The 27,255-nt window shown below is 38.3% G+C and overlaps 1 protein-coding gene across 10 annotated transcripts in view; it reads left to right on the top strand.

Moving 5' to 3' along the window:
* unc79 (UNC-79 domain-containing protein) overlaps positions 1-27,255 on the top strand; it is a 149,744-nt gene that overhangs the window by 18,904 nt on the left and 103,585 nt on the right. For 9 of the 10 annotated variants that reach the window (XR_014443471.1, XM_083137400.1, XM_083137439.1 and 6 more), the window contains exons 4-14: positions 2,609-2,770; positions 3,102-3,272; positions 4,822-4,914; positions 5,654-5,839; positions 6,879-7,111; positions 13,903-14,117; positions 17,484-17,737; positions 22,552-22,693; positions 23,234-23,410; positions 23,741-23,864; positions 25,015-25,168. Coding sequence is in view for 9 of the 10 variants with exons in the window: in XM_083137400.1 (XP_082993526.1) it covers positions 2,609-2,770; positions 3,102-3,272; positions 4,822-4,914; positions 5,654-5,839; positions 6,879-7,111; positions 13,903-14,117; positions 17,484-17,737; positions 22,552-22,693; positions 23,234-23,410; positions 23,741-23,864; positions 25,015-25,168 (1,911 nt within the window). In the remaining variant the exon portion in view is untranslated. The remainder of the gene's footprint in view (positions 1-2,608; positions 2,771-3,101; positions 3,273-4,821; positions 4,915-5,653; positions 5,840-6,878; positions 7,112-13,902; positions 14,118-17,483; positions 17,738-22,551; positions 22,694-23,233; positions 23,411-23,740; positions 23,865-25,014; positions 25,169-27,255) is intronic. The other variant, XM_083137393.1, reaches the window with a different exon arrangement.

Raw genomic sequence — 27,255 nt, 5'->3', positions numbered from 1 at the left:
TCCATTATCTAAAACTCGTACCTTAAAATTAAAAAAAATCAAACTCTCACTTAGGGGCATAGGCCATATGACTTACAACTTGAAACAGTAGTTTAAAAACACCATGAAGGTATAAATTCAGATATTTACCAGAAAATGTGCTGAAAATGTGAGTTTTGGGAAAAATAATACCGAATAGTAAAAAATTAAAAAATAAAAAATACTCCAATTTCAAAAAAATAACAAAAAATCAAGATCTCTACCGATTAGGCATAAATAAAACTAGAATATCAGTTGTAATTTATTGTATTAGTAACAGTGAGTCCTAACCTAATTTCAGGCATAATCACCATCATTGTTCTGGCATTTGTCGTAGCATGGCACTAAATTTTGTATGCCCATGGCAGCAAAGACTGGAACGATTTTCTTCTTTTACATTATTGTTAACACACATTCTGAACCGTAAAGACCCTTGATTGTCTTGTTCTTCCGTAAAAAATGGAGGGGGGGGGAGATTGCGGGAAAATGGCGGCTTCCTTTGAAACTGAGTCAGTGGCGCATAGACATGTCGTTTGGGGGGTACAAGTCGTGTTCTATTGCTCATTTGATAATAGTGCAATTATTTTCTTGTTCCAGACATGCCAGCAATCATTTCCATGTGTATTTTGACAATGTCCTGTACTTTGTTGTCCAGGGGCGGAGGGGCATTTTTCTTCGGAAATTTTGGAATTTTCTGGTTCCTCCCCTCCCCCACATCCATATATACACTCAATGTGCATAAATTGTATGTAGTCCGAATCTATCGTACATTCTGCGTATAACAGTACTTGATTCATCCGTCTACGGCAATTAGCCTCCAATATACAGGCATTTCAAGGTAACTCTGCAATCCAAGACTTGATTCAGTGGCGCACCGACATGTCGTTGGGGGGGGGGGGGAGGGCTACAAGTTGTGTTCTATTGCTCGTATGATAACAGTGCAATTATTTTCTTGTCCCAGACATGCCAGCGACCATTTCCATGTGTATTTTGACAATGTCCTGTACTTTGTTGTCCAGGGGCGGATGGGGGAAGGGGCATTTTTCTTCAGAAATTTTGTAATTTTCCAGTTCCTTCCCTCCCCCGCATCCATATATACACTCAATGTGGATAAATTGTATGTAGTCTGAACCTATCGTTCATTCCGTGTATAACTGTACTTGATTCGTCCATCTAGGACAATTAGCTTCGGACCTACAGTCGTTTCAAGGTAACATTTTGCTGAATGGCTCAGTGGCGAACAGACATGTTGTTTTGGGGGTACAAGTCGTGTTCTATTGATCATATGATAATAGTGCAATTATTTTCTTGTTCCTTACACTCAAGCGATTATTTCCATGTGTATTCTTACAATGTCTTGTGCTTTTTGTCGAGTGAGGTGGGGGAGGGAAACCCCCATTTTTTATTAAAAAAATTGGAATTTTCAGTTTCCTCCCCCCTCCCTCCATATATATGGTTCATTCCGAGTAAAACAATATATATTATTTGTCTGTCTACGACAATTAGCATCCGATCTACAGTCATTTTTATAAAACTGCATTTTGCTGAAAATCTGCTCGGATGGCTAAAGGTTTAATGACTAATTGCTTCTTGAGCCATTAAATTAGACCATTGTCAAACATTCAAAAATTTTGTGTGGGCATCAACACACAACAAAAATAAATAACCTTTGAAATAAAAGTGATTGACATGTACATGTTCTGTGGGTTGTGATATCTGTAACCATGATATAAATTTTCCTTTTGCTGGAGCTCTCGCATTTGTCTGACAAACTTCACAATTGTCGACAAACCTTTCAATGTCAGAAGTCATTTTAGGCCACCAAACTAACTCTCTGCAAATCTGTTTTGTGTTTGCATGCGTGAGTTCGTATTCCATCCTCAGGCCTCCCCGATGGCACAGTGGTAGCATCGTCGCCTTGTAATCAGTGGGTCCCGGGATCGGTACCCGTGGAGGCACATAATGGTTTGTATCCCACTTTAAACTGTAGGTCCAGTCCCAATTAGCCTTACTGTCCATAAAGTGGACTTAAAACACCAACTCAGTCAGTATCCCATCCTCGTTGCCATTTTTGTCATGTCTTAATCTTCATGACATAAACAGAAATACACATATCAAAAGTGGAACTTTAAAAATAATATATTTTAACTGATAACAAGGTGGATTTACATGTTAACACACAAAAGACATACATTAACAAAGTGCAATATAGTTGCTATGCACAGACTATTACAATTGGCCATGGCTGCCAGATCACCATGCATAATTTGTGTGTCAAAGGGGTGGGCTCCTGAATTATTTTTAGTTTTGTCTACCCTGATCCTAATTATCATAATTAACCTAGAGAGATGGAAAAGGAAAGAAAGTCAGCTTAAAGTAAGAAAATAGAAATCCATATATTTGTGATCTGGTCTAGCTATGAAATATTCAACATTTATTTTTTGATCACTAACTCATGACTAAAAGATCCAGGTGCACAACTGTAAATAATTGAAAGTGACATTGGTTGTATACTCTTTATACTTTTATGATACATAATATTTTAATAATCTCTCAATGTGTGTGTATTTATTCTCCTCTTTCTTTGTAGCTGTGTTGAAAGACGTACCAAGCTCCCCAATAGAAATGCTCAAGTTCCATGACAAGGATGCTGCTAGAATGGCCTTGTTTCCAAGCTTGGATTATAAGGGGCTGTACAATGTCATTGTGGAATTGCTTGATGTTGCACCGTTAATTCAATATGGACTACAAAGTGAGTTATTTTAAAATTTTTTGCCATTTTGTTTATTTTCTATCTACTCTTGTTCAGAATTTTGCGTAAAAGATATATTCTGGATACAATCTGAATATTAAAATACAAGTCCTTTAATCACACAATCTTCTATTAAAACATGATTTCCATAATGCTCTGACTACATTCATTAGTGTTGTTATTACTAGTAAATTGTTACTAATTTAGTTAAAATCTTGCGTACGATCATATGCATTTTATTTTTATAAAAATTAAGTTTTGATGGTAATGGATTATTCTTTTCGACTGTCTTAGAATTTCTGGAACCTATTTCTCGTTCTTTCTTTTGCAGCCTTTGGCCAGTCCCTTTTACAGTGCTTGGGATGCCTTGTACCATTTTTGGAGCATGACCTCATTGATACTCTTCCGTACCTTGTAGCTTCTTCAATGGCAGTGTTCCCAAGTGCCCTTCACCAGCAAATCACCAACTTATTGTGCTACCATGTCCTACCATTTTCACTCAGTAAGTATATTCAAAAAGTGACAAATTATCTGCTTTTATTTTTAGTGTAATAGTATTTTTAATTTACTTTTACTGTGTGTAATAAGAGAAGGTGCATTCATACATTTTAAAAATTTGTTAATGAGGTTTCACCTTCAAACTGAACGCCAACTTTAGTAGAAACAGGAGTCTGGTCATATATTCATTATGAGGTAGCAACAGACACTTAACAGTTGGAGCATGTGCAGTACAAGTAAAATACAGTACTCATATATACATGCTCCTATATACATATATGGTGCCAGCCTCTGTGCCGGAGTGGTTAGCACAAGTGCTACAATGCCAGGGTTTCCAGGTTCAAATCCCAACATGGTTGTTTGTGAGTGTCCATTTATCATTTTCATCATATCATGACTCATCCCCATCTTCGGGACAAGCCAAAAGTGGCAGTAAAGCGAAGTAAAATAAACCAAATCAATCATTCAAAAAGATTGTTTCATATTTTGAAAACACGATTCATATCGTATATATTCCTGTTGTCGATTCTGTGCTTCTGGCCTGCAGAATTCATTGTATGTCATGGCCAACTTATTCACCTGACCTCAGCTGCATCAAAAATCCATGGGCGATCCCAAAAATAGCTTGTGAAAACAAGCAATTTACTACAGACCTTCCAACAGTACACCTAGGCCGCCACACAGAAATGGGAGGGTATTCCTCGGTATACACTGGACAACTTGGTTGGTACAGAGCATGTCACGTTGTGTACTGAGATGCCTATATGCTCAGGGAGAGGCCATGGCTCCTGAAAAGGAACAACTGAATCAGCAATGGTCATTGACAGTCATTATGCACCTCCTTGTTTTGGGTCACTTTGTAACAGTGCTGCCGTACACTTTTCCCTCATGTTTCATGTAAAACACTACGCCTTTCCTTTCAAATTGGCATATCCCATTTTCTTCGAGATGTATATTCCATTCCATTCTGTAAATATCAAATTACGCAACATTTTTTTTAGCACCGAAGGTTAAGAGAAAAGATCAATGTTATTTCACATGGGACATGATTGTCAGTACCTAAATACCAGATGTCTAGAACAGTATCAGCAAAATGAATTTAAGAGGCCTTCAAGTTTCAGGAGTGGACGAATGAAAAAAAAAGTTTTCAGCAGTAAGGCACTCTTTGGTCATGGAGCAAAAGTGGATGATGTTGGTCGGAGATGAATCTGTTTGATTGTGCAGGTAAACAGGAGGACCATAAGTGCACAAATGACTTTAGATTACAACATCAGCATTCTGTATAGCGTGTCACAACACACTGTTCACATGATGACTGAACCTACTATGTTGGTGTTTGTAATAAAATGAATGTTCAACATATAAGGCAGTGAATTAAAATATGGAATATCATTTTTTTATTGTGTTCTATTACATATGAAAAATAACAGCACATTTGAAACATAAGAGTTGGAAATGGTAAAGTAAAGGAACAAAATTGTGTTGCCTTTTGAATGTATGTCAAGACAAGTGCATTTCTTGTAATTTTGGATAACAATTTATTTTCGTGAAAGCCCTTTCAGAAAATGAAGAGAGGCAGGACAACTACGCAAGCCAATCAGCAGCAGCTGTCATCATGATGGTGTTTCAGTATTCAGATAACACAGGTAAGGTTCCGTACTAGACTTCTTTCATTATTTCTTATACAAATTATTCATGTTGCTTGTATGGATGTTTAAGAATAATACTATTACATAATTTCCTTTTGGTTAGGGTATGTTCACCATTTATTGAATATGTTACCTTAGTTGAAGCTGCTGTTCTGGGTCATTAAAATGTCATGAAATACAATAAGGCAAAAGTTATTCCTTCTTTGTAAAATCAAATTTGAAATGCTAAAAAAATAAATATGTAAATAAAACCATGATGTTATAAAAGTAAAAGATTGTGTGTGATTTTCTTTCATTTAACATTCTCCTGTTCATTATTTATAATATATTTTTAAAATATTTTGTTTCTGCATCATAGTTAGTTGAAGAAAAAACAACTTTTAGAATAAAAATTTTATAATCACTTTGTGGTTGTCCGCTTATCAATTGACATACTCGACGGTAAAACATGGAAAGTGACATTTTGGTTGTTCTTGAGTTACAAAGTAAGAAGAGCCATCCTTCAATATTTGACATCTAATTGTCATGTCATGCAATTTGCATTGAACTCATTCAACCATTCTAAAATTGGTAAACACGAAAACAATTTATATACAGTACAGCTTGTATATAACCTTTCTAACCTTTCTGCTTATGAAACTCAATAATGACCAAAATGTCACCATGTTTTACCCCCAAATCCTTCAATTATCATAATAAATGTATATATTTTGTGAATGTGTGTGTATAATTTCAGCTCATCACTGTCAGCTCCTTGAATGCCTCATGAGTATGAAGGAGAATGTGGTGACTGATCTGCTGTCAGTTATAGCACATGGGACAACATCTGCTCGTGCTTCTGCTGCTAAGCTACTCTTTTATTACTGGCCTACTCCGAACTCCTCAATTTTTGACCGCAAGTCAAATCTTGTTAAGTTGACAGGTGTGTAGTTCAGTTTGAAACCTTGTTAATATTGTTGTTTATTATTTATGTACTTAGTTTTGTCTTTCTTGGATTGATCTAGATCTAGACCCACAAAGACAAGTCAGCCCACAAAGAATTAATATATGTGCCAGCATTGTCGAGGTAAAACAGGTAAAAAGGGTCATGATGAATGTCTTCCTGGCTATAGGTGATGCCTGGAAGTGGCGTGAGGCCACAATACAGGTAAGGATATGATCTGTTCAGCATGTGGTGTGTTTTTTTTTTTTTGAGTGATTATTTCTTGTCATCCTGGTCATCAGATAAAATCATCAAGCTGCAAATATTGCAGCACGTGTAGTTTCACATTCTTTTCCTAGACAACTAAGCTTCTTTCTGAGACGACTGCATTGTTCAGATGTTTTAGGGAGATTTCACACTAAAGTGAAAAGTGAGACATGACTGGGAATTGTGCAGAAGTGACAAGAAACACTTTACCACAAACTTTATGCACCAGAATAGGCACTTTCCTCTCTGGTCTATGAAAAAGCATTCACTGCACGTGTGCACACAATAGAAAACAACCTAGTCCGAGTTACAGCCAAGTGCCAAGCACAGTGTATATATATTTTACAAATTTTAGTCACATTAAATATTTATACAGGAATAATCCTGATTTGTGACAATATGTTTAACCTTCTTGGTCATAATAATGTTACATGATAGAATATATGTCCATTGTCCACATTATAAGTTTATTAGCCACAGGCTACTCAAAAACATACCTTAACATTTCTCTGTATGTGCAAAATTCTTGTGATATATTTCTGTTTCTTAAGTTTAATAAAAGTACCTTTTAATTATAAAAATGGGATAACTGTTGGTATTTATAAGATTTATTCTGTTAGGAAATGTATTTAGTCAGTTTACTCTTCTAAACTTTACTCTCACGACCGGATCGAGAAAGTGTGGGGCGTTACCCCCACACCCCCTATACGCCTTCATGGCATGGTGCTATGCACAGGGGAACACTTTACCTTTTTTACCTTTACTCTTCTAGGAAACTGGGCCCCTTTTGTGTGCCAAAGGGAACATTGTGCCAATGCTGGGAATGTTGAGGCTGCTAAGGTGTGCTATGACCATTGCATATCCATCACGTTCGCCAGTGACAGCTCTCCCCCACTCTACCTCTGCATTGAGTGTGCCAACGAGATTCACCGGGAACATCCAAATCAAACATTTTGTGATATTTTACATCAACTGCAGCAGCCTACAGTTTTATGCGAAAATAAGGTGAGGGTATATTTTAGGGATCAGCATTGGCTGATATAGGCATATTATTACATCACTTTATCAATAAATTTTACCAATAAACCAATATTCTTATATGCCTCTATCAGCTGATAGAATATAGCTTAATCTGTGCCATTCAAAGTATCAACCTACCAGAGTTTTCAATAGAAATATTAATAGATTCATTTGAGGTGATCAGAATGTTAAAATAGGTTTCATTTTATTGTAAAATCCACTTTGCCATGAACTTATATTAGGGCTCTGAGATAGTCTGTTAGTATTTAGCCTACCTGGCAGATTATATGTACACTTCTGTTCACAAAAAGTGGCACACTCGTTGAGTTGAAGTCCAGCTTCGTGGCCGGAAGTACAGCCGAAGTAAGTGTTCGGAAAGCAGCAGTGTTGCTTACTATCAATCAATTTAACCATATGCAGGGAATTTTGTGTCTCTCAGACTCAAAGAAAAGGGCTAACGGAAAGATTGCAGTGTAAATATTAATTAACTGGAATTTCCACGTCTACAATGAAAGTAATGTAAATGAAATATTCCTGAAATTTATTTTAAAACACATTTTTGACATTCGTGAGGAAGTAGTTAATACAATTCGTTAGAATGCGAGGGCCCCGGGTTTGAATTTGGCCTGAGCATGGGTGTTCTTTTTGAGTCTCTCTTTATCCTTGCGAGTAGCCGAAAATGGAAGAAAAGCAACACTAAATAACGAAAAGGAAAAAATGCAATCAGAATAAGCAAGACAGAAATAGTGCTGTTGCAATTCCTGAAAATGATGCAAAAAAAAAAAAATCTTTCAAAAATAGTGTTATCCTAGTCCAGGAGAAGGCTTGAAGAATAAATAAACTCTTTCCCCATACACTTTGGCAAACAGAATCGCAAAGTTGGTACTGAATATGCGATGGGAAAAATAATAGAAATGCTAAAGGAAGAAGAGTTTGTCACAGCCAGGGGGGCACATGAGAGGAGGTACCCCCCCAACATCAGTCATCCAGGCTATTAAAAATAAGTCAATGTTTGTCCTCTCATTTAACTTTAACAGTAAATGGAATTTTTGTAAAATAAAAATTGTCGGGCTTTACTTTTTTTACACGTTTCGTAATGGAGCACAAAAATAGAATTGTGACTCTCGTAAAATTCTTACTGAATGAATGAATGTCTCCGTAGATTCCAGAATAATGACTCTTCATTTTGAAATAAATAGTTTAAAATAATATAATTTATGTGCCGTTGGTTAATGAGATTCATCGTCACATATCAGAATCTGCTATATTGACGGGAACTAGAGAACGGTAATCATTTAGGGTTGGAAACACTAACCCTCCACAAAAACACAACTTCCCAACTTCTTCATTAATTTTCATGCACAAGCTTCACTTGTATTTTGTCAGCAATGTATACAGCATATGAACCCTATCTGATGAAGCGTATTGGTTTCAAATTAATGTAATTAGCGAGAAGCGACATTAAAAGTTTGGAGCTGGACAGGAAAAGATGCAATCTTAAGGATAAATTACTCAAATAGCTTGGTTTCCTCACCGTGGCTTGTGGCCATGTCTGTTAAAGGCCAGCTTTGTAAGCTGAAATCCTAAGTTCGAATCCCTGTCTCTCCAAAATATTTTTTTCTTACCAAATGGGTGCTACATAATGTATTTTATTCTCGTCACACCAATTGCAGCCTGAAACTTTGTTATTGTGTGCGTGCCAATAAGAAAATATGTATTGAAGCTATTACTTGTTCAGAGAATGTGACTGTTACTCAAGACTACTTAAAATTGAGATTTTTTAGTTGCTGCTAAGCCTCAATATTTACAAGTGCTAAAATTGAAAATTGTTGTGTGATAAAACACACCGTTAATATTCTGAAGAAGAAAACCACTGAAATGAAATGAATAAGTTTAGGAACATCAGCAGATGTATTTTAAGATCTTCCATCATTCACGTGTCACTCTCCTCGTTTTATAAATAGATAGATATTTACAAGTGACCTACTCGAATGCTCGCACCCTAAGAGTAATTTTCAGATGAGAAAGAAGAAAGCTTGGTCCAAATTGTAGTCAATATTTCACATTTACATTACTTTGATTGTAAAAAAAAAGGTAAAGTGCTCCCCTGTGCTTAGCACCACGCCATGAAGGCGTATAGGGGGTGTGGGGGTAACGCCCCACACTTTCTTGATCCGGTCATGATTGGGGTGATGTGATCAGCATCACACCCCTGACCGCCTTTACCCCCCAGGGTTTCCCCCAGGTACCCATGTCATTCGATGCTGGGTGGGTGCCGGGGCCACTTCACACGTTAGAGAAGTTCCCGGGTTTGAACCGGCCGGGACCTTGAGCATGGTAGTCAGACGCGTTACCGACTGAGCCACCGTGGCCACAGACGTGGAAATTCCAGTTAATTATTATTTACGCTGCAATCTTTCTGTTAGCCCTTTTCTTTGGGTCTGAGAGACACAAAATTCCCTGCATATGGTTAAATTGATTGATAGTAAGCACCACTGCTGCTTTCCAAACACTTACTTCGGCTGTACTTCAGGCCACAAAGCTGGACTTCAACTCAAACGAGTGTACAACGTTTTTTGAACTGAAGTGTACTTTGAAAAGGCATGTTGACAAAGAGTGGTCATAGTTTGTTTTGAGTCTACTGTATGTTCAGACAGGCTAATCTGGACTGTGCCTGCAGTTTAAGGTGGGATCCAACCCACTATGTAATGTACCTCCACCAGGGATCAAATCTCAAACCCCTTGATTACAAGTCAACAGTGCTACCACACCAGTCCACCAGTGGCTGCAGGCCAACGAGAGACTGGCATCTGGACCCACAGCCAGTATAATCCTCTATGGAGTTGTGTTTGTCCTTATATGTACCGAGTGCACCTTTATGCATCAGCTTTTAAAGGATATGGAGGTTTTATCCTCGGATACAGTATAGTTTAAGAAATTGTATTTTTTTAAATTAGTGAGGAAGTTTTTAACAGACATATTCTATTTTTTCTTAGCCCTCTCCTCAATTTTGTTTTAGTTAAGGGGCTTATTGTGTGATGGCAAAAATATCCTATGTGCGAGTAATATAAAAAAATCAGTCAATGAAGCCAAAAAAGCATGTTCATTACACTGATATTATGAAATATTGATAACTTGATATGTTGAATAAATTCTCTCGGGCTATCGACCAGGTCAATTGTGGAAAAGTTTTTGAACTTTTGAGAGCTAACGTCACACTAATCTTCAGGGTAGAAGTGCAGTGATGAGCGTCAACCCGGTTTATATATATATCTGCATGTGACTCTTCCTGTTGTAGATGGCGGACCAATCGGGAGCCATGTCTCCTGCATCCCTGCTGCCGACTGACTAACGCTAGCCAGGCCAGATCCAGTTTGAGCCCTTTGTCGCGATTCAGATTCTCCTTTTCCCCATGGATGGCTATTGCATCTTTGATAATTCTGTCCAATAGATTGATGATTTGGCAATAATTTCAGTGTTGCTAAAATCTATTTTATAGCCTTCGTTGATCAAATGTTAGGCTAGTCTTGGCTTCTCTAGATGGAAATTCTTGATGTAACTCTGGTGTTCTCTGTAGCATTGTTCAATTGTCCTGCCCATTTGCAAGCAATCCGGTAAACTCCAGGTATTTTGAGTCCTGACTAGCCAAACATTCGATCAATGAGGGCCATAAAATAGAATTTAGCAACACTGAAATTATTGCTAAATCATCAAACTATTGGGACCGAATTGTCAAAGAAGCAATAGCCATCCATGGGGGAAAGTAGAATCTGAATCGCAACATCAGGCTCAAACTGGATCCGGCCTGGCTAGCAGGCAGCGGGGACACAGCAGACACGGCACCCCATTGGTCCGCCATCTACACCGGGGAGAGTCACATGGAGACAGGCACGTATCCAAAGGGGGGTTTAGGGGTCGTCAAGGCTACCCCCGAAAGTTTTTGGTTTACACTAAATAAAATGAGGTTTTTGATTTCTTCTGGTGGTGAAAAAAAAATAATGAGATGCTAATTTAAGGATTGAAATAATTATTGAGGCAAGACGGAAAATGTTCTGTAACCCTGTTATTTATCCAAGGTGGAGTACAGGGGGCTCGATCCCCCACCGTGCAGGAAATTTTTCAATTTACACTAGATAAAATTATGTTTTTGGCTTCTTGAATAATATGATGATACTTTATGGAGATAAATAATTATTGAGGCAAGACGGAGAATGTTCTAAAACCCTGTTATTGTAATAGCGTGTATCCAATGTGGGGATCAGGGGGCTCGACCCCTCCAGGAAATTTTTCACTTTACACTACATAAAATTAAATACTTGTCTTCTTGAATAATGTGACGATAATTTAAGGAGAGAAATAATTATCAAGGCAAGACAGAGAATGTTCTATAACTCTGTTGTTGATAATATTGCACGTAAACTTTCCTTCGCTTTCGGGGTTGTCGCAGTAAACTTGAGCACTACGTAAGATCTTGTCAGCATTTGGAAGCTGCACAACAAAGGTAGCACCAATTATTTAATCTCTGGAAAGCGCGAGAGGAAATGTTCTTGAATAAGAGAAGTAGTCAAACTACTGGCAATATTAACGAATCTTTTTTTCTGCAGAATGTTCTAGCGGATTCAATTTCATGGTTGATCTGTACAACGAATCGGTTAATGAGACTTCAGGGGTAAATGTGACAGTTCATACAGTTGATTAGCGATCAGTCAGTCAGTGTCCATTGGTAGCTTTATAAGATCTAGTGATTCGAAAATGAAAAGGACTAAATACTGTAATGTAATAAAGTCTATAACTAGTTCCAGTTCGGGCCTAAAGCTGAAGACATTGACGACAGTGGAACTTCTGGAGCTTCAGTGTAGTGCTAGTTCGGGTCTAGGGCCGAAGAGATCGAAGGTCTCTCTAAAGTGAATATTTCAGCAGTATTAGAGCGGTTTATTAAAAAAGAAATAAGCTGCACAGATCAACTGAAAAAGTTTTGAGTGATGATTTAGTTGTGCCTGAACCAAATTCCGTGTATGCTCTCCGAGAATTTCGTGGCATAAAGAAATACTTTTGTTTAAACCTGCTGGGTTCCACATACACTCAAACACTTAACTACCATGAAGGGAGAACCGAAAATGTTATGAATGTCGAGAAGAGAAAGCAAGAAGATGTTGCATATGTAGACATTTTTGAGGAAATTGCAGGTTCTACCAGGACCCGAATTAGGGCTTTGGCATACTGTGCCATTGCTTTACCAACTGAGCCACCGAGCCACCCTTAACTTCGACTGACTTTTTGCTAAAATGTACACATAGTACGTACATGTCCTGTGTATGGCAAAAATGTGTCCAAGATAAAGAGTGGCATGCGCATGATTTTTGGAAGGGAGAGGGGTCATTTCCCCATCTTTTCCTGTCTTTGACATTTTTTTTAAGCAACACTTGGTCAAATGGGGTTATGATCCCACCAACCCTCCCTTGGCATGTTACTGGAGATAAATGATTGGTTGATTTGGTATCTTAAATCCACTTTATGCACAGTATGGCTAATCGGAACTGGACCTGAAGTTTAAAGTGGGACCCGAACAACTATGTGTCTCCACCGGGTATCGAACCCAGGACCCCTTGATTACAAGGTGAAGACGCTATCAGTGCGCCATCGGGAAGGCCCTGGAGATTAATGAGTAAGCATTTGATCATATTGGTAGATGAAACATTAGATGTGTTGGGAATGGAAGGGTTTTCACTGTGCATTTATTGTTTCACGATCCAGCTGTATTCAAGAAGACTTCCTTTGTTTCGTGCTGATACATGACAAGACTGCTGTGACAGAATTTTGAACACTTGTGAATGCTAAGGGCTGAATATGAACAATTTGGTGGGTTTCTGCTTTTGTAAAAATTGCAAAAATGGAAGGAGAAGATACATTAGTGTGTTCAGGCTCAAATCGGAGAGAAATATTCGAGAACTGTCTGCATCCATTTCGCAGCCCACAGTTCGAATCTCACGTTGTTGTGCCTCAAGTGGATTGTCCATCCCATGCGTGTGTAACAGCTTCGTAAAAACAGCTTCCTTGCACCCCCCCCAACCTTTTTTGGAACCCAATCACCACCATTGGCCTTAAACATACAATTGTGAGGTTCACCACCCCTTTAAAAGGTGGTGTTCAGCCCCCCCCCCCCTTCCTGAAAGGAATTCCTGGATACGTGCCTGCATGCAGATGAGAGTGATGTTAGCTCTTGAAAGCTCGGAAACTTTTCCAGAATTGATCTGGTTGATAGTCCAGAGAATTTATTCATCATTCATCACCAGGAAAGCTTCAAGACTTACTTCAACTTGATATGTGTCGATACTGATATATCAACATCAATATTGATATTATATATATATATATATATATATATATATATATATATATATATATATATATATATATATATATATTAATAACCGTAAACTACATAACATCAAGCACATCTCCTGAAACGTCACAACGAAAAACCGTTTTCTTATGCTTGTAATAACCGTAAACTACAGGAAAATAATTCTACAACGCAAGCAATGCGTACATACAAGAAAAACTATCAACATCAGTTCGGCCGTATTGTGTTGTATCTTGTGTAGTGGAAGATTATGAACTTAAAAATGCCGGATATTAGATTTCTTTTACTAAAAGAAATAATCTTACACAGAAATCAATAACCATTTTCCAAGTAGATACACCTGCTTGTCCTATTTTATGACTACTTTCTTTTGTTTGCTTTCCATCTTCATCTATTCATATATTCTATGCAGAATTGCAGAGCTACTGACAAGACAGCTGTGTCCATTTGTTTCTCCATTGAGTGTGCAAGCTATAATGGCAACCACCCCATCCGATACTGTCAGCAGTGCCATAACATCAGGCACAACAATAGGCGAGGAGGAGACCATATTGTTCATCAGAGCCTGCCATCACTACAGGAAATGAATGCAGAAATGCAGTCCTATATTGTCGAAGCTATTGTGAGGTAAGAGGTTGTGATTATTAGTGAACAGAACTTTATATGCTAAAATATTCAGAAGTATTTATTTTTTATGTGTCATAAATGTTGAAAATATGTGATAAAAACAGGAAAATATATGACAAAAATAAAAAAAAACATTTGGTAACAAAAACAAAATATTACATGCATTTTAAACACCTGAAATCAGTTTCTAAATGCTTACCTCTTAGTGAGCTGGTTTTTGGAAGAGTTACAGTGGATAACCTTCGTTTTTTCCAAATTCTCCATTGTAAATCTGTGACGATTATCTCTAAAAAAAAAAATGTTATATTGTAAGAAAGATCGCTCCACGTCACAAGAAACAATTCTTGCATATTTGAAGTAAGAAATGTCACTAACACTGAAGTTTTCCAAAGCTTCCTCTTCCTCTACTTCACCTTCCAAAACACGGGCAATTTGGCCCAAAGTTTGAAAACCTTGGTTTTCCCCAAAATGTCTGTACATTTAGAGATTAGCACTTGTGCGTTAGATCCAGTGGGGGTAATATTTTCCCCCAATAGGATCGTAGGCGAAGCGCCATAAGTCTGCCAGCAAGCGTGTTCAAAGACAAAACAAACCTGACACACTCGATATGAAAGAGGTGCGGAGAATAAAAATTTTTCCTTCAAGGATTTCTAGGTAGCTGAAGTCCAAGGGATCTCTCATCTTCAAGTGAACTATTGTGTTCATTTGACAATGGTGGGGATCAAATCAATGATAGAATTGTGTAGTACTACTGATCCTTTGCACTATCCACACCAAGGCCATGGTAGAGTAACTGTTAGTGTAATTGATCAGTAGTACTGTACTGCCAATGGAACAAAATATTTCAGTTGAAGACTAGATCTCTCGGACTATAATGTTAAAACAGATAAAGGGTACTAGATAAAATCTGAATAGGACTGGATGCTTATGGAGAACCATTCTTACCAACATATTGACAAGAACTTCACCAGTCATTCCCATTGTACAGGGTGTTTCGTAAGTTTGTTTACAACGTTTGGAAGGTGATCGTAAGAGTGAAAATAAGGTGGAAATTTCATGTAACGAAATTCCGGAAACGGCTTTGTTGCCGAGTTATTGACGTTTGAAAATGTGGGAAAATGATTTTCTGAATTGAATAATGGCAAAATGGGTGGAGAGAAGTCGTCGGTGTTGGGCGGTCCACTAAGAAATTGGGTACGCTCTTGTCAAAAATCACGCGGCAATGTTGTGCAATGTTGGTGCAAGGGATTCCCCAAAGGACGCGAATGAAGATGTTGACGGTAGTGGGGTGGGTGTGCGTTCTGCATGAGCTGATATCGACAAAAATTGGCATGTGTTGAATGGCACCAAAAACAAAGAAAATTTCCTGAGCGAAGGGCACCATGACGTAAAAACGAAAAAAATGAACTGTCATACCCTGAAGGGCACACAGTATGCTTAATAGAGATGTGAAGGGAACCTCATCACAGACGGTGTTCAAAGTGTCTACCATGTACTTCCAAGCAGAGGCGACAACGGCGAATCAAGGATTGTCTAGTGCGACCCAACAACCCCGGCGTTTCTGCTATCGATGCTGCAGCTACATTGATACGGGCAACTGGGTCCTCGGCTGACACGACAGGTGTTTCGTAATCAAGGCGTTTCATCTCTCCCCAGAGGAAGAAATCCAGGGGCGTAATATCAGGCGATCGAGGTGGCCATGGCACAGGCCCTCCCCTGCCAATGCACTGGTTGTGGAATACGATATTGAGGAAATGGCACACATTCCAATCGAAATGTGGGGGTGCACCATCATGTTGAAACCACAGTCTTTGTCTCAGTGCCAAAGGCACTTCCTGTGGTAGTTCAGGCAAAACCTCACTGAGAAATGCTTGATAAGTGGGTCCACATAGGCGAACAGGGAGAATGTACAGTCCAATCAAATGGTCATGCAGTATCTCGCTCCACACATTCACTGCAAATCTGTGCTGCTGATGTGCCATTAGCAGTGCATGTGGATTTTCATGTTCCCACACGTGACTGTTTTTACTATTGAACACACCAGTTTTCGTGAAGATAGCCTCATCAGTCCATAGTACCGTATTCTGAAAATTGGGGATAGTTTCAATTTGATGAACAAACCATTGGCAAAAGTCCTCACGTGGGCCAAAGTCCCGAGGTAAAAGGTCTTGCTCTTTCTTCAATTTGTACGGGCGCATCCCCTCTTCTGCCAGGACTCGCCACACATTCACATGGGAGGTGTTTCATTCGTGGACGTACTGGTACCTGGTTGATCCGTCACTGCAGTTAGCACATCTTCCACAAACCGTCGTGTTTGCACACTTCTCGACGAGGTGGCAACACTGATCCTGTTTCCCGAAGTCGAGTGTCTACAGTTTGAAATAAGGTGTGCGATGGTAACACCCTATTTGGAAAACATGCCCTATAAAGACACCTTGCAGCACGGCTATTACCTCCAGCCTCCCCATAAATCAGATGCATGTCCGCCAGCTCTTGGGACGTGTATGCAGCTATCCCTTACACTGGGCTACAAGTGTTTATGGCCGTTAACACTAGTACACTTCACAGAACACGATGGGCTGTGGCTAAGAATTAACACGTAACACTGCTAGGTCAAATGTTTGCCCAACACTACTGTCCAAGAACCTCACGTATTTCCATTCAACCGTGAATGTTTAACAACCTGCTGCTGGCACAGCACCTGAAGCACGAATGGCACAAACATGAGCGCTCCTTCATGAGGAAACCTACACTGTTGGCGCCCCTAGCGGGAAATGTGGTACTTAACGTCAGATCACACGGACACCCATCTGCCCTTCAGGGTATGCAACCTATGACAGTTCATTTTTTTTGTTTTCACGTCATGGTGCCTTTCGCTCGGGAAATTTTCTTTTTAGGTGCCATTCAACACATGCCAATTTTCGTCGATATCAGCTCACGCAGAACGCACACCCACCCCACTACCGTCAACATTTTCGTTCGTGTCCTTTGGGGAATCCCTTGCACCGACATTGCGCAACATTGCCGCATGATTTTTGACAAGAGCGTACCCAATTTCTTAGTGGACCGCCCAACACCGACAACTTCTCTCCACCCGTTTTGCCATTATTCACTTCGGAATATCATTTTCCCACGTTTTCAAACGTCAATAACTCTGCAACAAAGCAGTTTCCGGAATTTCGTTACATGAACTTTCCACCTTATTTTCACTTGTACAATCACCTCCCAAGCGTTGTAAACGAACTTACGAAACACCCTGTATATTATAATATTATTTATTGAGTTATAAATAACAGCAGTTATAGTCTTGTTAAATTAACCATTAGTATGTATTAATGTGCCAACTAACATGATTTTTTTTTTCAGTCTCTTGAAGGAATCTCAACCGTGTACAGTGGACTATAATAAAGATGCTGACATTCATGCAAAGAGTGGCTTGCTGAATGTTCTTGAAACGACTGATAATATTTCTTTAGAAGAACGCCAACTCTTGGGCCAGTGTGGCGTATGGCTCCTTGTTGGGTTGTGTGCCCCAAACAGTGACACTAATGTTGATATGCTGGGGAGACTTCTGTCTATGCTATTCCATTGGTTTGATGTTACATCATATTCTCTTCATGGTGTGTATATCCTTCTTTTCTAAATGCTACAACTCTAGAGTACAGCATAGTATAATTATGCAACAATTCTATTTTAGTTTTCAGTTTTCATCCTTAAAATAGGGATGTATAATGTAGAAATGGAAGTAAAATATGTAGACTTAACCATGACTGAAACCTGCATCTTGGGCATACCGTACCATATCCCGTTCGATTGGTGGCCGCGGTGGCTCAGTCGGTAACGCGTCTGACTACCATGCTAAAGGTCCCGGGTTCGATCCCCGGCCGGTTCAAATCCGGGAACTTTTCTAACGGTGGAAGCGGCCCCGGCGCCCACCCAGCGTCGAATAACATGGGTACGTGGGGGAAACCCTGGGGGGTAAAGGCAGTCAGGGGCGTGATGCTGATCACATCACCCCCACTCACGACCGGATCAAGAAAGTGTGGGGCGTTACCCCCACACCCCCTATACGCCTTCATGGCGTGCTGCTATGCACAGGGGAACACTTTACCTTTTTTTACCCCGTTCGATTAAGAAATATTGACCCTGGCAGACCTTGTCAGCTCCTGCTCAGAAATGTGATGGGTAAGCCTTTCACAGGAAATGGTAAGAACACTGGCCTTTGGCAAGAGGTGACGAGAGGCCAAGCGAGGGTTTAAATAGGTGCGCATGAGAGCGACACGAGGTCTTTTAATCTGGAATCATCGGAGAAGCAGGAGCTACTGGTCTTATTTCTAAACCGAACAGGGTAAGCTAGTCTACACCCATTCTGCCATTCACATTGCTCACTTCAGTCTAAAACGAATCAGGAGTCTATTTTAATGATAAGTTAGATATTTGTACCTGCCCGTTCAGGGCTGTCTCTACCATCAACTAGTACTAATCAGGAGGGGCAAGTTACATCCCTATTTAAGATCCCCGCGTTCAGGTTGGAACGCTACGTGGTTTGAGATGCGTGGGCTTTTCATCCATTTTTACGGAAATGTGATGAAAAATTAGAGCAACGTTGTTCTTTTGGAAATGAAAAGCATCATGCCTTGTTTTCCTAAACAGACATGAAAATTGAAAGGGTAGGCTGCGGAATTTTTTCATTTATTTCACTCTGAAATAAATGAAAATTGAAATTCATTAATATCATGTTAGACTTCTTTCTTCGCGGAATTTTTTTTCCTAATGGGGGGTTATTTTTTTTTAAATAAGGTACGTCACCATTGTTAGTAATGCCTTATGTCATTTATTGAGTTGGAGGACGAGCTTGATACCACATTGGATAGGCTCATCATTCTCGCCAATAATGCTGTTGGTCCGTCTTTTGATGTGGAGGGCCTACCTTGTGTCTCATCCACCCCAATCAGAAGTCCTCCATTAAATAGAAGTCGCGCACGCGCGCAGGCTCACTTTCAAATTCATAATCGTCCCACAGTTCTTCTGAACAATTGGGAGGAAACGAAAAAACGGCAATTGTTCCCGGCGTTGTTATGTGGGCCAGCCCTCCGCTGGTTTAATGCAATTAGCCAGCAACCAGGCGTCAATTTAGTCAGCTATGAGGACGTCAAGAAAAAACTTATTGAAGAATTCACAGGATCCCTTGATCAGCTGCAGATCGAGGAACAGATCAGATATCGGTTCCACAGGGACGATGAACCGGTATCATCTTATGTTAGGGACAAGCAGACCCTCTTGTTTAAGATGGACCCTGACATGGCTGTGAATAAGCAGCTTAAATACATAAACGCAGGTCTTCAACCGGAATTTATCAGGGAGATATACAAAAAACAATATAATTCAGTTCCGGAGCTTTTGAAAGACCTCAAGGAATATGAAAAAGCAAAGTTCCTTATGCACCGTAGAACGGTGCAAGAGCTCTTGCATTCGGCTCAAAAGGAAACTCTTTTTCCGTCTCCTGCTGAGTTGCGCATTCCTCACCAGAACCCCGTAGTTAGCACTACGGCGGTTGCTCCGGAATCAGCACCTCGGGCTAATCAAGACATGACTAATCAGCTGCAAGCCTTGCAAGCTGAATTGGACCTTGTCAAAAGACAACAAACGTCTCTCCCAACTTCAGAACCGTCCGCTGTAGAAGCTTTGGCTAAGCAGGTCATCAACCTAGCGTTAAAAGTCGAGGAAGTTATACAGTCACACGATCACGAAAATTTTCAAACTGTAGGCCAAAATTATCAAAGGGGTAATTTTAATCACAATCGTGGTTCAAACAACAGACGAGGCTTTCAGGGCAGGGGAAGTAGAGGCTATCGTTCAAACAACGGCCGGTTTCAGAATCGTTCCAATTTTCAGCATGGCCGGGGGCGAGGTTCACCAGCCCCCCGCGGTCGTCCCGATCAAGGTGACCGGCGTGGCCCACAACTTTGTTATAAATGTGGTTTTCCTAATCACCACCAAGAATTTTGTCTTCAAAATCCAGAAGATTTAAACGCCAATTAACCGCAAGTAATGGAGACATACCTGCAGGCAGTAAAAAGATTTTAGTCTCTACTTTCCCATCTGAAGACCTCATTTATGTACATGCCAATGTAAACGGGGAACGTCAAAGGTTTATTGTCGATTGTGGGAGCCAAATAAGTGTAACAAGTGATAAGGGTATTCCTGCCCATGCTAGGAGGTTTAAAATCAACACTAGTTAAAGGTGTCACGAATAATTGTTTAACAATTAAAGAAATTGTACTTTTAGATTTTTCTCTAAATGGCTTTACATTTAGGCACCCCTTCAGGGTGGTACAAGATTTTGGTCATAATACCATCCTTGGTAATGATTTTCTCAAAGCCCAAAATGCAACTTTAGATTTTGAAAGCAATAAATTGGCTTTGAGCAGATTTGGCACTCCCCCATGCAACAGCATTCGGTTTGATTCGAAGAAAGCTTTTGATGTTTCCGTTAAATTGGCAGGTTTGCTGGTACATACTGTTGAACCTGAATATGTGGCCTCTAAACGAATTGTTGTAAAACCAAGATCACATTTGTGCATCCGTTTAAAATTAGTCAATACAGCAAATCAGAATTTAACTTTACTTGAGCCGGATGCAAATTTTCAGGCTAAATCTGGCATAATGGTACCAAGGTCGATACTCAACCCTGCCACACAACTTGTTTGGGTATCCAACCCTTTGAATTATAGAATTGTAATTCGCAAAAGTACTCGGATCGGTGGCGCAGAATCTTGTGAGTTGGCAATGGTGGATCAGGAAAATAGTTCTGTAACAATTAATTTAACAAAGGAAGAATCAGAAAACGACGATATCCCACAAGTGGATATATCCAAATTTGACATTAATCCTCAATTGGAGGAACATGAGAAAAATCAACTTTTAGAGCTTTTGTTAAAATACAAAAATGTTTTCAGTTGGTCCAAGAATGACATGGGCCTTGCCACCAATTACAAACATAGGATAAAACTTTCTGATCCTACGCCGTTCCATAAGCAGCAATATCCGATCCCGGTACATTTGCGAACAGAGATAAAGAAACAAATTGAGACTTTGAAAAAACAGGGAATAATCCGGGATAGTATAAGTCCTTATAACTCACCAGTTATTCTTGTGAAAAAGCATGACGGAAGTTACCATTTTATTCAAGACGGTCGCTTTTTAAATAAACGCTCTGTGTTCGATGTGATGGCCATGCCTTCCATTCAGTCTATCTTGCACGATATGGGGGGAAAGCAGTACTATTCTAGTGCCGATTTACGTTCAGGATTCTTTCAGATACCACTAACCGAAGACAGTAAACAGTACACAGCCTTCTCTATTCCCAACCTAGGTCATTTTGAATTTAATGTTTTAAGTCAGGGTCATATTACTTCTCCAGCAGCGATGAATCGAACACTTCAATTGGCGTGTAGCGAAATGCAAAGTGATAACTTCGCCTTTTATATGGATGATTTATTTACCCGCGTTCAGGTTGGAACGCTACGATACTGCACCATTGCTCCACTGACTCAGCTACCAAATCAACCTTGGTTTTGCCTGATTTTTTTCTTCCATTGGATGCATTGAGAATGATAAATAAACAATTTAACTCTTGTTGCTAAAATAGACATGTTCCTGTTTGTGAAATAGCTTTATCAGTTTCTTGTTAGTTGAATTGTACACATTTTTGAAAATGCAAAGTTAAAATCACTAGTATACTATTAACAATAGGCTGAATCACCTATTTTTGTTTTAGTAGTTGAAGTTTAAAGAAGTTAGTGAACTGTTAAACAAGTGTTGAAGTATGTAAAATATAATTACTAATTGTGCATTTTTCGCCGAGCTGTGGTAGCTCACTCGCTAGGGCATATGACTACTATGTGAGAAACCCAGGTTCGATCCCTGGCAGGGGAGAACTGGATTTTTTTCCACCTGTTCAAGTAGCTCCAGTGCTCACCCAGCATCCTATAAAGTGGGTATCTGGAGGAAACTCTAAAGGGTAAATTATGACCAGGGGCATGATGCTGATCACATCACCCCCACCTTCAGCTGTGATCAAGAAAGTGTGGGGCCCCTAACTACACACCTCTTATACGTCTTGATGGCATGGTGCAAAGCACAGGGGAGCACTTTATTATTTTTTAAATTTACATTATTCTCTGAGTTAGTACCGATATTATTCAGTTTGTTTGATGTGTGCTTTTTAAATCCTTTTCTGTCAAATGTCCAATTTGAAAATTGTAAAATTTCACCTGAAATGAAATTGTGCAAAGCCAAAACTTTGCTGTTTAAAATTAAGGAAGATTTTTCACATCAATTTGTGGACTTTTTGAAATCATTGCATTCCTGTGTTCAGTGTTTACATTTCTGCTAGTATGCAGGTAATAAATAGTTGCTTTGTTTATCATAGATCAATCAGACAATGCAGTAGAGAAGCTGAAAACTGAATTTGTTGGCGATTGGTTAACTGAAATACGAAAAACCCATTTTGAAGTGGTTGTGAACTGTTTATTGCCACACCCTCCAGATTATGCCCGTGTTGGAGGTCATTGGTAAGTTACTATAATTTTATTGTTTTTTGTCAACTCTGTGCATTATCAAATTTTTCATCGCTCAAATAGTTTTGTTTTATCAAAATCTGAAGATGTTTATGAAAGTACATTTCTGTGCTTACTAACAAAAGTTACTGTTTATTCTAGGAATTAATCCAAAACTCAGCTATACTTATTACATATTGTTAGTAAAGTTTGAGTTTTTGTTTTTTAAGTCCATTTTATTAACAGAAAGGCTAATTGGGACACATGTATTACACACATGTATGAGTTTTCCAGAATTTGTAGCCAAAGGTGTAATAATGCAAATACAGTGTGAACAAATAATATGTTCCTGGCTTTTATATTTTCCCCTGCATTACACATTTACTTTTCCCAGTCTCAATCCAACAACATGCTAGTATTCTTTCCTGGACTAAATATTTTTCTGCATTTTATTCTTTAGCTGCAGTCCCCTGAAGAGCATAATAGAGTTTTCACTATACTTTACTTGTGGATGAAATTTGATTTAAACTAAATTGTCAGTATTCTTCATTGTAGGGAGACTCTAGCTTCAAGGACATCACATTTGAAAGATGGATTAAACAGGCTGTTTTGTCTGGTCCCTTATGATGTCGTCACTCCAGAAGTATGGGACTTTGTTATGCCCCATTGGATGGAAGCCATGGTTAATGATGTTCCAGAGAAGGAGCTCCTTGAATTAAAAATCTTACTGAGGTAAATGCTAAACAAATATCCTCTTCATTAATAATCAGTGTGGCATAATTATGTTGGAATGTTGTATTGGTAATGTTTCATTTTGATGTTGGTGCCATTTTTCAATGCAGTGTTTCAGCGCTTTTCTTCTTGAAAAGAGTTTTATTTTGAACTAGAATTAATATTGCTGCCTGAAAGCACAATGAATTGCATCAAAATAATTGAATTGGATTGTTTATTTTTTGGACAAAACAGAATTGTTGGTTGAAATTCAGAAGCGATAACAGGATGATTGAATATTCACTTGAACATGGCATGGAGTCTGAAGTCATTTGTATTTTGTACTTGCAGTAAAATGCTAGACCCGGACATGAGTCCCTTAGGATTTGATGCAAAGAAGATGTATCGTTTTATAGCTGTTAGATTCAAGAAAACTACAGCAAAAGTTCAAGAGCAGGCACTTAGCTGGCTTCAGGTAAGATCGATCTATTCAGAACTTGAAGTAACTTACTTTACTTTATTGTACTTTCTCTTATCTGATAACAAGTATGAGTTTGTTGTCCTTTCTTAGTTGCTTATACCCACACATACATAGAGACTTGTAGAAAAAATGCTGCTTTTATGTTAGTTTTGTATCATAAAAAGAAACTAGTGCTAATGTCATCAGCATTTGTCAGGTTTTAAAGTTAATCTACCAAGTTACAATAAAAATAAAATAACATTCTTTTTCCATTGGTACCACTTGAGCTTTACACACCGACCTTTATTCATAATAAGTATCAGCTAGAGCTGAATGGATGCCACTTTGAATCAATACTGAAGTCGATACCTTTTGTACTTTGGTTTTATAAAGTGTCAAAATATGCAGTTTCATTTTTCTTATGCTTATTTATAATTGAGAAATGAGAGACGTGGTAGTAGATAAATACCGAGAAAATAGTACTCACTTTTTCTGTGAAACTGCTTTACTTGTAGGTTTATAAATTTTAGTGGAGAAAAACAGTTTCACGGAAGAAGTGAGTTATTTTCTCGGTATTTAGCAAAGCTTATTGTTCTGTACATTAATTAAAGATGTGAATAGACTATTCACTTTCTTCATAGATTATTTGTAATCTTAAAATCGGATTAGTATAGTATCAATTATCAGTATCAGTTAGTTTTTGTTAGTAATGTATTGGTATTGGTGAGAATTTCATATCCTTATTCTGTAACAAGTGGAGTCAGGTAAGTGGAGAAGGTTACATAATTTAGAACTACATAATTTGTATTCATGTCCAGATATTATTAGAATAATTAAATCAAGAAGACTTAGGTGGGCAGGCCATGTGGCACGAATGGGAGAGGAAAGAAGAGTTTACAGGATTCTTGTTGGGAAACCTGATGGTAAGAGACCTGTAGGAAGGCCAACACGAAGATGGAGGGACAACGTTGAAATGGACCTGAAGGAAATCGGTAGGGATGGAAAAGAGTATATAGATCTTGCTCAAGATGGGGACAGATGGAATGCCTGTGTTGCTGCAGCCATGAACCTTCAGGTTTAAGAAGGCTAGAGAGTTAGTTAGTTAGTTATTCTGTAACAAGTAATGGTAAATAGCGTATGTAATTCTGTGCATATTCCTTTGTAGATTCTTTGTGAACTGGAGATAGTGATCCCCCTCAGTCATCTTTTCTTAATTTTTGGAGATGGTGTGAAAATAATGAAGAATGTCTTCAAAGATTCATCTGAAAAACCAACCAATAAACTTAAGAATGAGGAAACATTGCGAAGAAGCAGTATTTGTGAGTACATTATTTAGAAAGCCACAGTTTATTTCATTTATTTAGTTTTTCCACAGATATTTTGAAGTTTTAAATTTCTTTTAAATTTTCACTCAGCTATTTTTATGTATTTTTGAAACAGGCTATTGATTAGTTCTGTGGAAGATCTTACGAATATGCACGTGATAATGTAAAGTTTTTAGTAAAGCTAGTTTGTTTAGTTCTTTATTTTTTTCATGACTGGAATTTGTGATTAAAAAGAATCTGCATTTTTGAGATACACAGTGAAGGCTTTCTGAGAAAAATAACACAGTTTTGGTCAACAACACAAAAACAGCATGATAAAAAATGGCACTAAAATTTTAAATTTGGTCTATAGCTTTTGACCAGTGGTCGGAAGTAGCAAGCTACTTGTAGCATCACTACTGTAGCTAGCTACAAAATTTGTAGCTGTAGCAACGCTACACTTTTAGAATTTTAGATGTAGTTGTAGCGAAATTTTCACTACAGCTACATTTCTTCTCAGCATTTTGAAGTAAATTTTGAATGTGACAATAGCATAAAAAATAATTCGACAATAATGCTTACTTTTGCAGGAGGTTTATAAAGACAGTCTATTACATGCAAATATGAATAATCTACATTATAAATATATTGGTATCGCAGATTTTAGATATCAGTGTAATTTATTTCATTAGCATCTGAATAATTCTAATATCCAGATAAGTAACTGACATGTATGATCCGGCTTTTTTTTTTTTTTAGCTGCATTGCTATTTTGGAGTGAAACATGCCTAGTTTGTGGCACCCCTGAAAAAAAAGGAGCTTCGGTTGCGCCACCCCTGGGACAAATCCTGTGTGATGTAAGAAACAGACTGTGTAAAACACAACTTGCAGTGCAAAAACAAGTCATCCATTTTCCACTACAATAGTGCCAGCAATCAATGGCTCAGTACTTTAACAGCATTGGTCATTGTCAGTGTATAGGATATCAACAGCAAATAATTATTGTTTCAAGAACAATAGACATACACTTTCTTGAATTACAAGTATTTTCGTCATAATATTTGTTCACAAATTTTAAAATTACAGTACATTTAGAACACTCGGGTTCACATATAACTTTCCTCAATATATTTTATGATATTGTAAAAAGTAACTTACGAGTTACTGACTTTACTGCAGAACGAAAAAAATAAAATAAAAAAATATGCTTCAACATTTCAATAAAACAAATGGATCAAAACAATTTTGTTTAGTAGTTTCCAAATTTACATATTTTTCCTATTCTTACGTCACTTTTCTGGAACTTTTGATAACCATGACAATGAGGATGAATGATTTATTTAGTAATTCTCTTATCTAGAGTCGCTTTCTGCCACTTTTGGCTAATTTTGAGAATGTGAAAGAATGATGATGAGCAGTGTGCAGAATGGAGGAGTAGGAGGATCCCATTCTCCCAACTAGGCATCTTTCCCAGTTTTTTTTTCAGTTCTTTTTTGAGGGTCCACTTAATGCACAGATAAGGTAATCAAAACTGGATCTAAACCACTATGTTCCTCCGCCGGATATCGAACCTGGGTCCCTTTGAATACAATGTGACAAATTTCTACTTTGTCTTTAGGGAAGCATTCACAACAGGAAAACTTACGTAAAATATCGCATCATCTGTATCTCATTTATACCATAAGCATCCCCCAGCTATTCTCAAGATTCGAGCAGCCATCCCCCTCCCCTCCCCAACCAATGTTCCGCTTAAGGGTTAAGAAGATAAAATTGATAAATATCACATTTTTACATCATTCTCGTTTTGCACAAAATGTTACATTTAATTTCGGTACATGTTGATGTGATAAATTCCAATTAATTTTTAAAAAGTAGTCACTGACATAAACATTTTTGATATAACACACAGGGGTCATGTTTCTATGGTGTAGTTTTTAAAATTGTTGTACGCAACCATTTAGTGAGAATGTCAGTTATAGAAGAATTATTTTATCTGAATGATGGATATCAGTCATAATTATCTACATATTTGGAAAATCTGGTTATCCATGTTCATGACAATTATCATACTTAAGAGCCAGCGAGATATATTTTTTGTTCAA

Source organism: Lepisma saccharinum, chromosome 1, assembly GCF_977018435.1.
Source record: "Lepisma saccharinum chromosome 1, izLepSacc3.1, whole genome shotgun sequence".
NCBI classification, from domain to species: domain Eukaryota; kingdom Metazoa; phylum Arthropoda; class Insecta; order Zygentoma; family Lepismatidae; genus Lepisma; species Lepisma saccharinum.
This window is presented reverse-complemented; position numbering and strand designations above follow the sequence as displayed.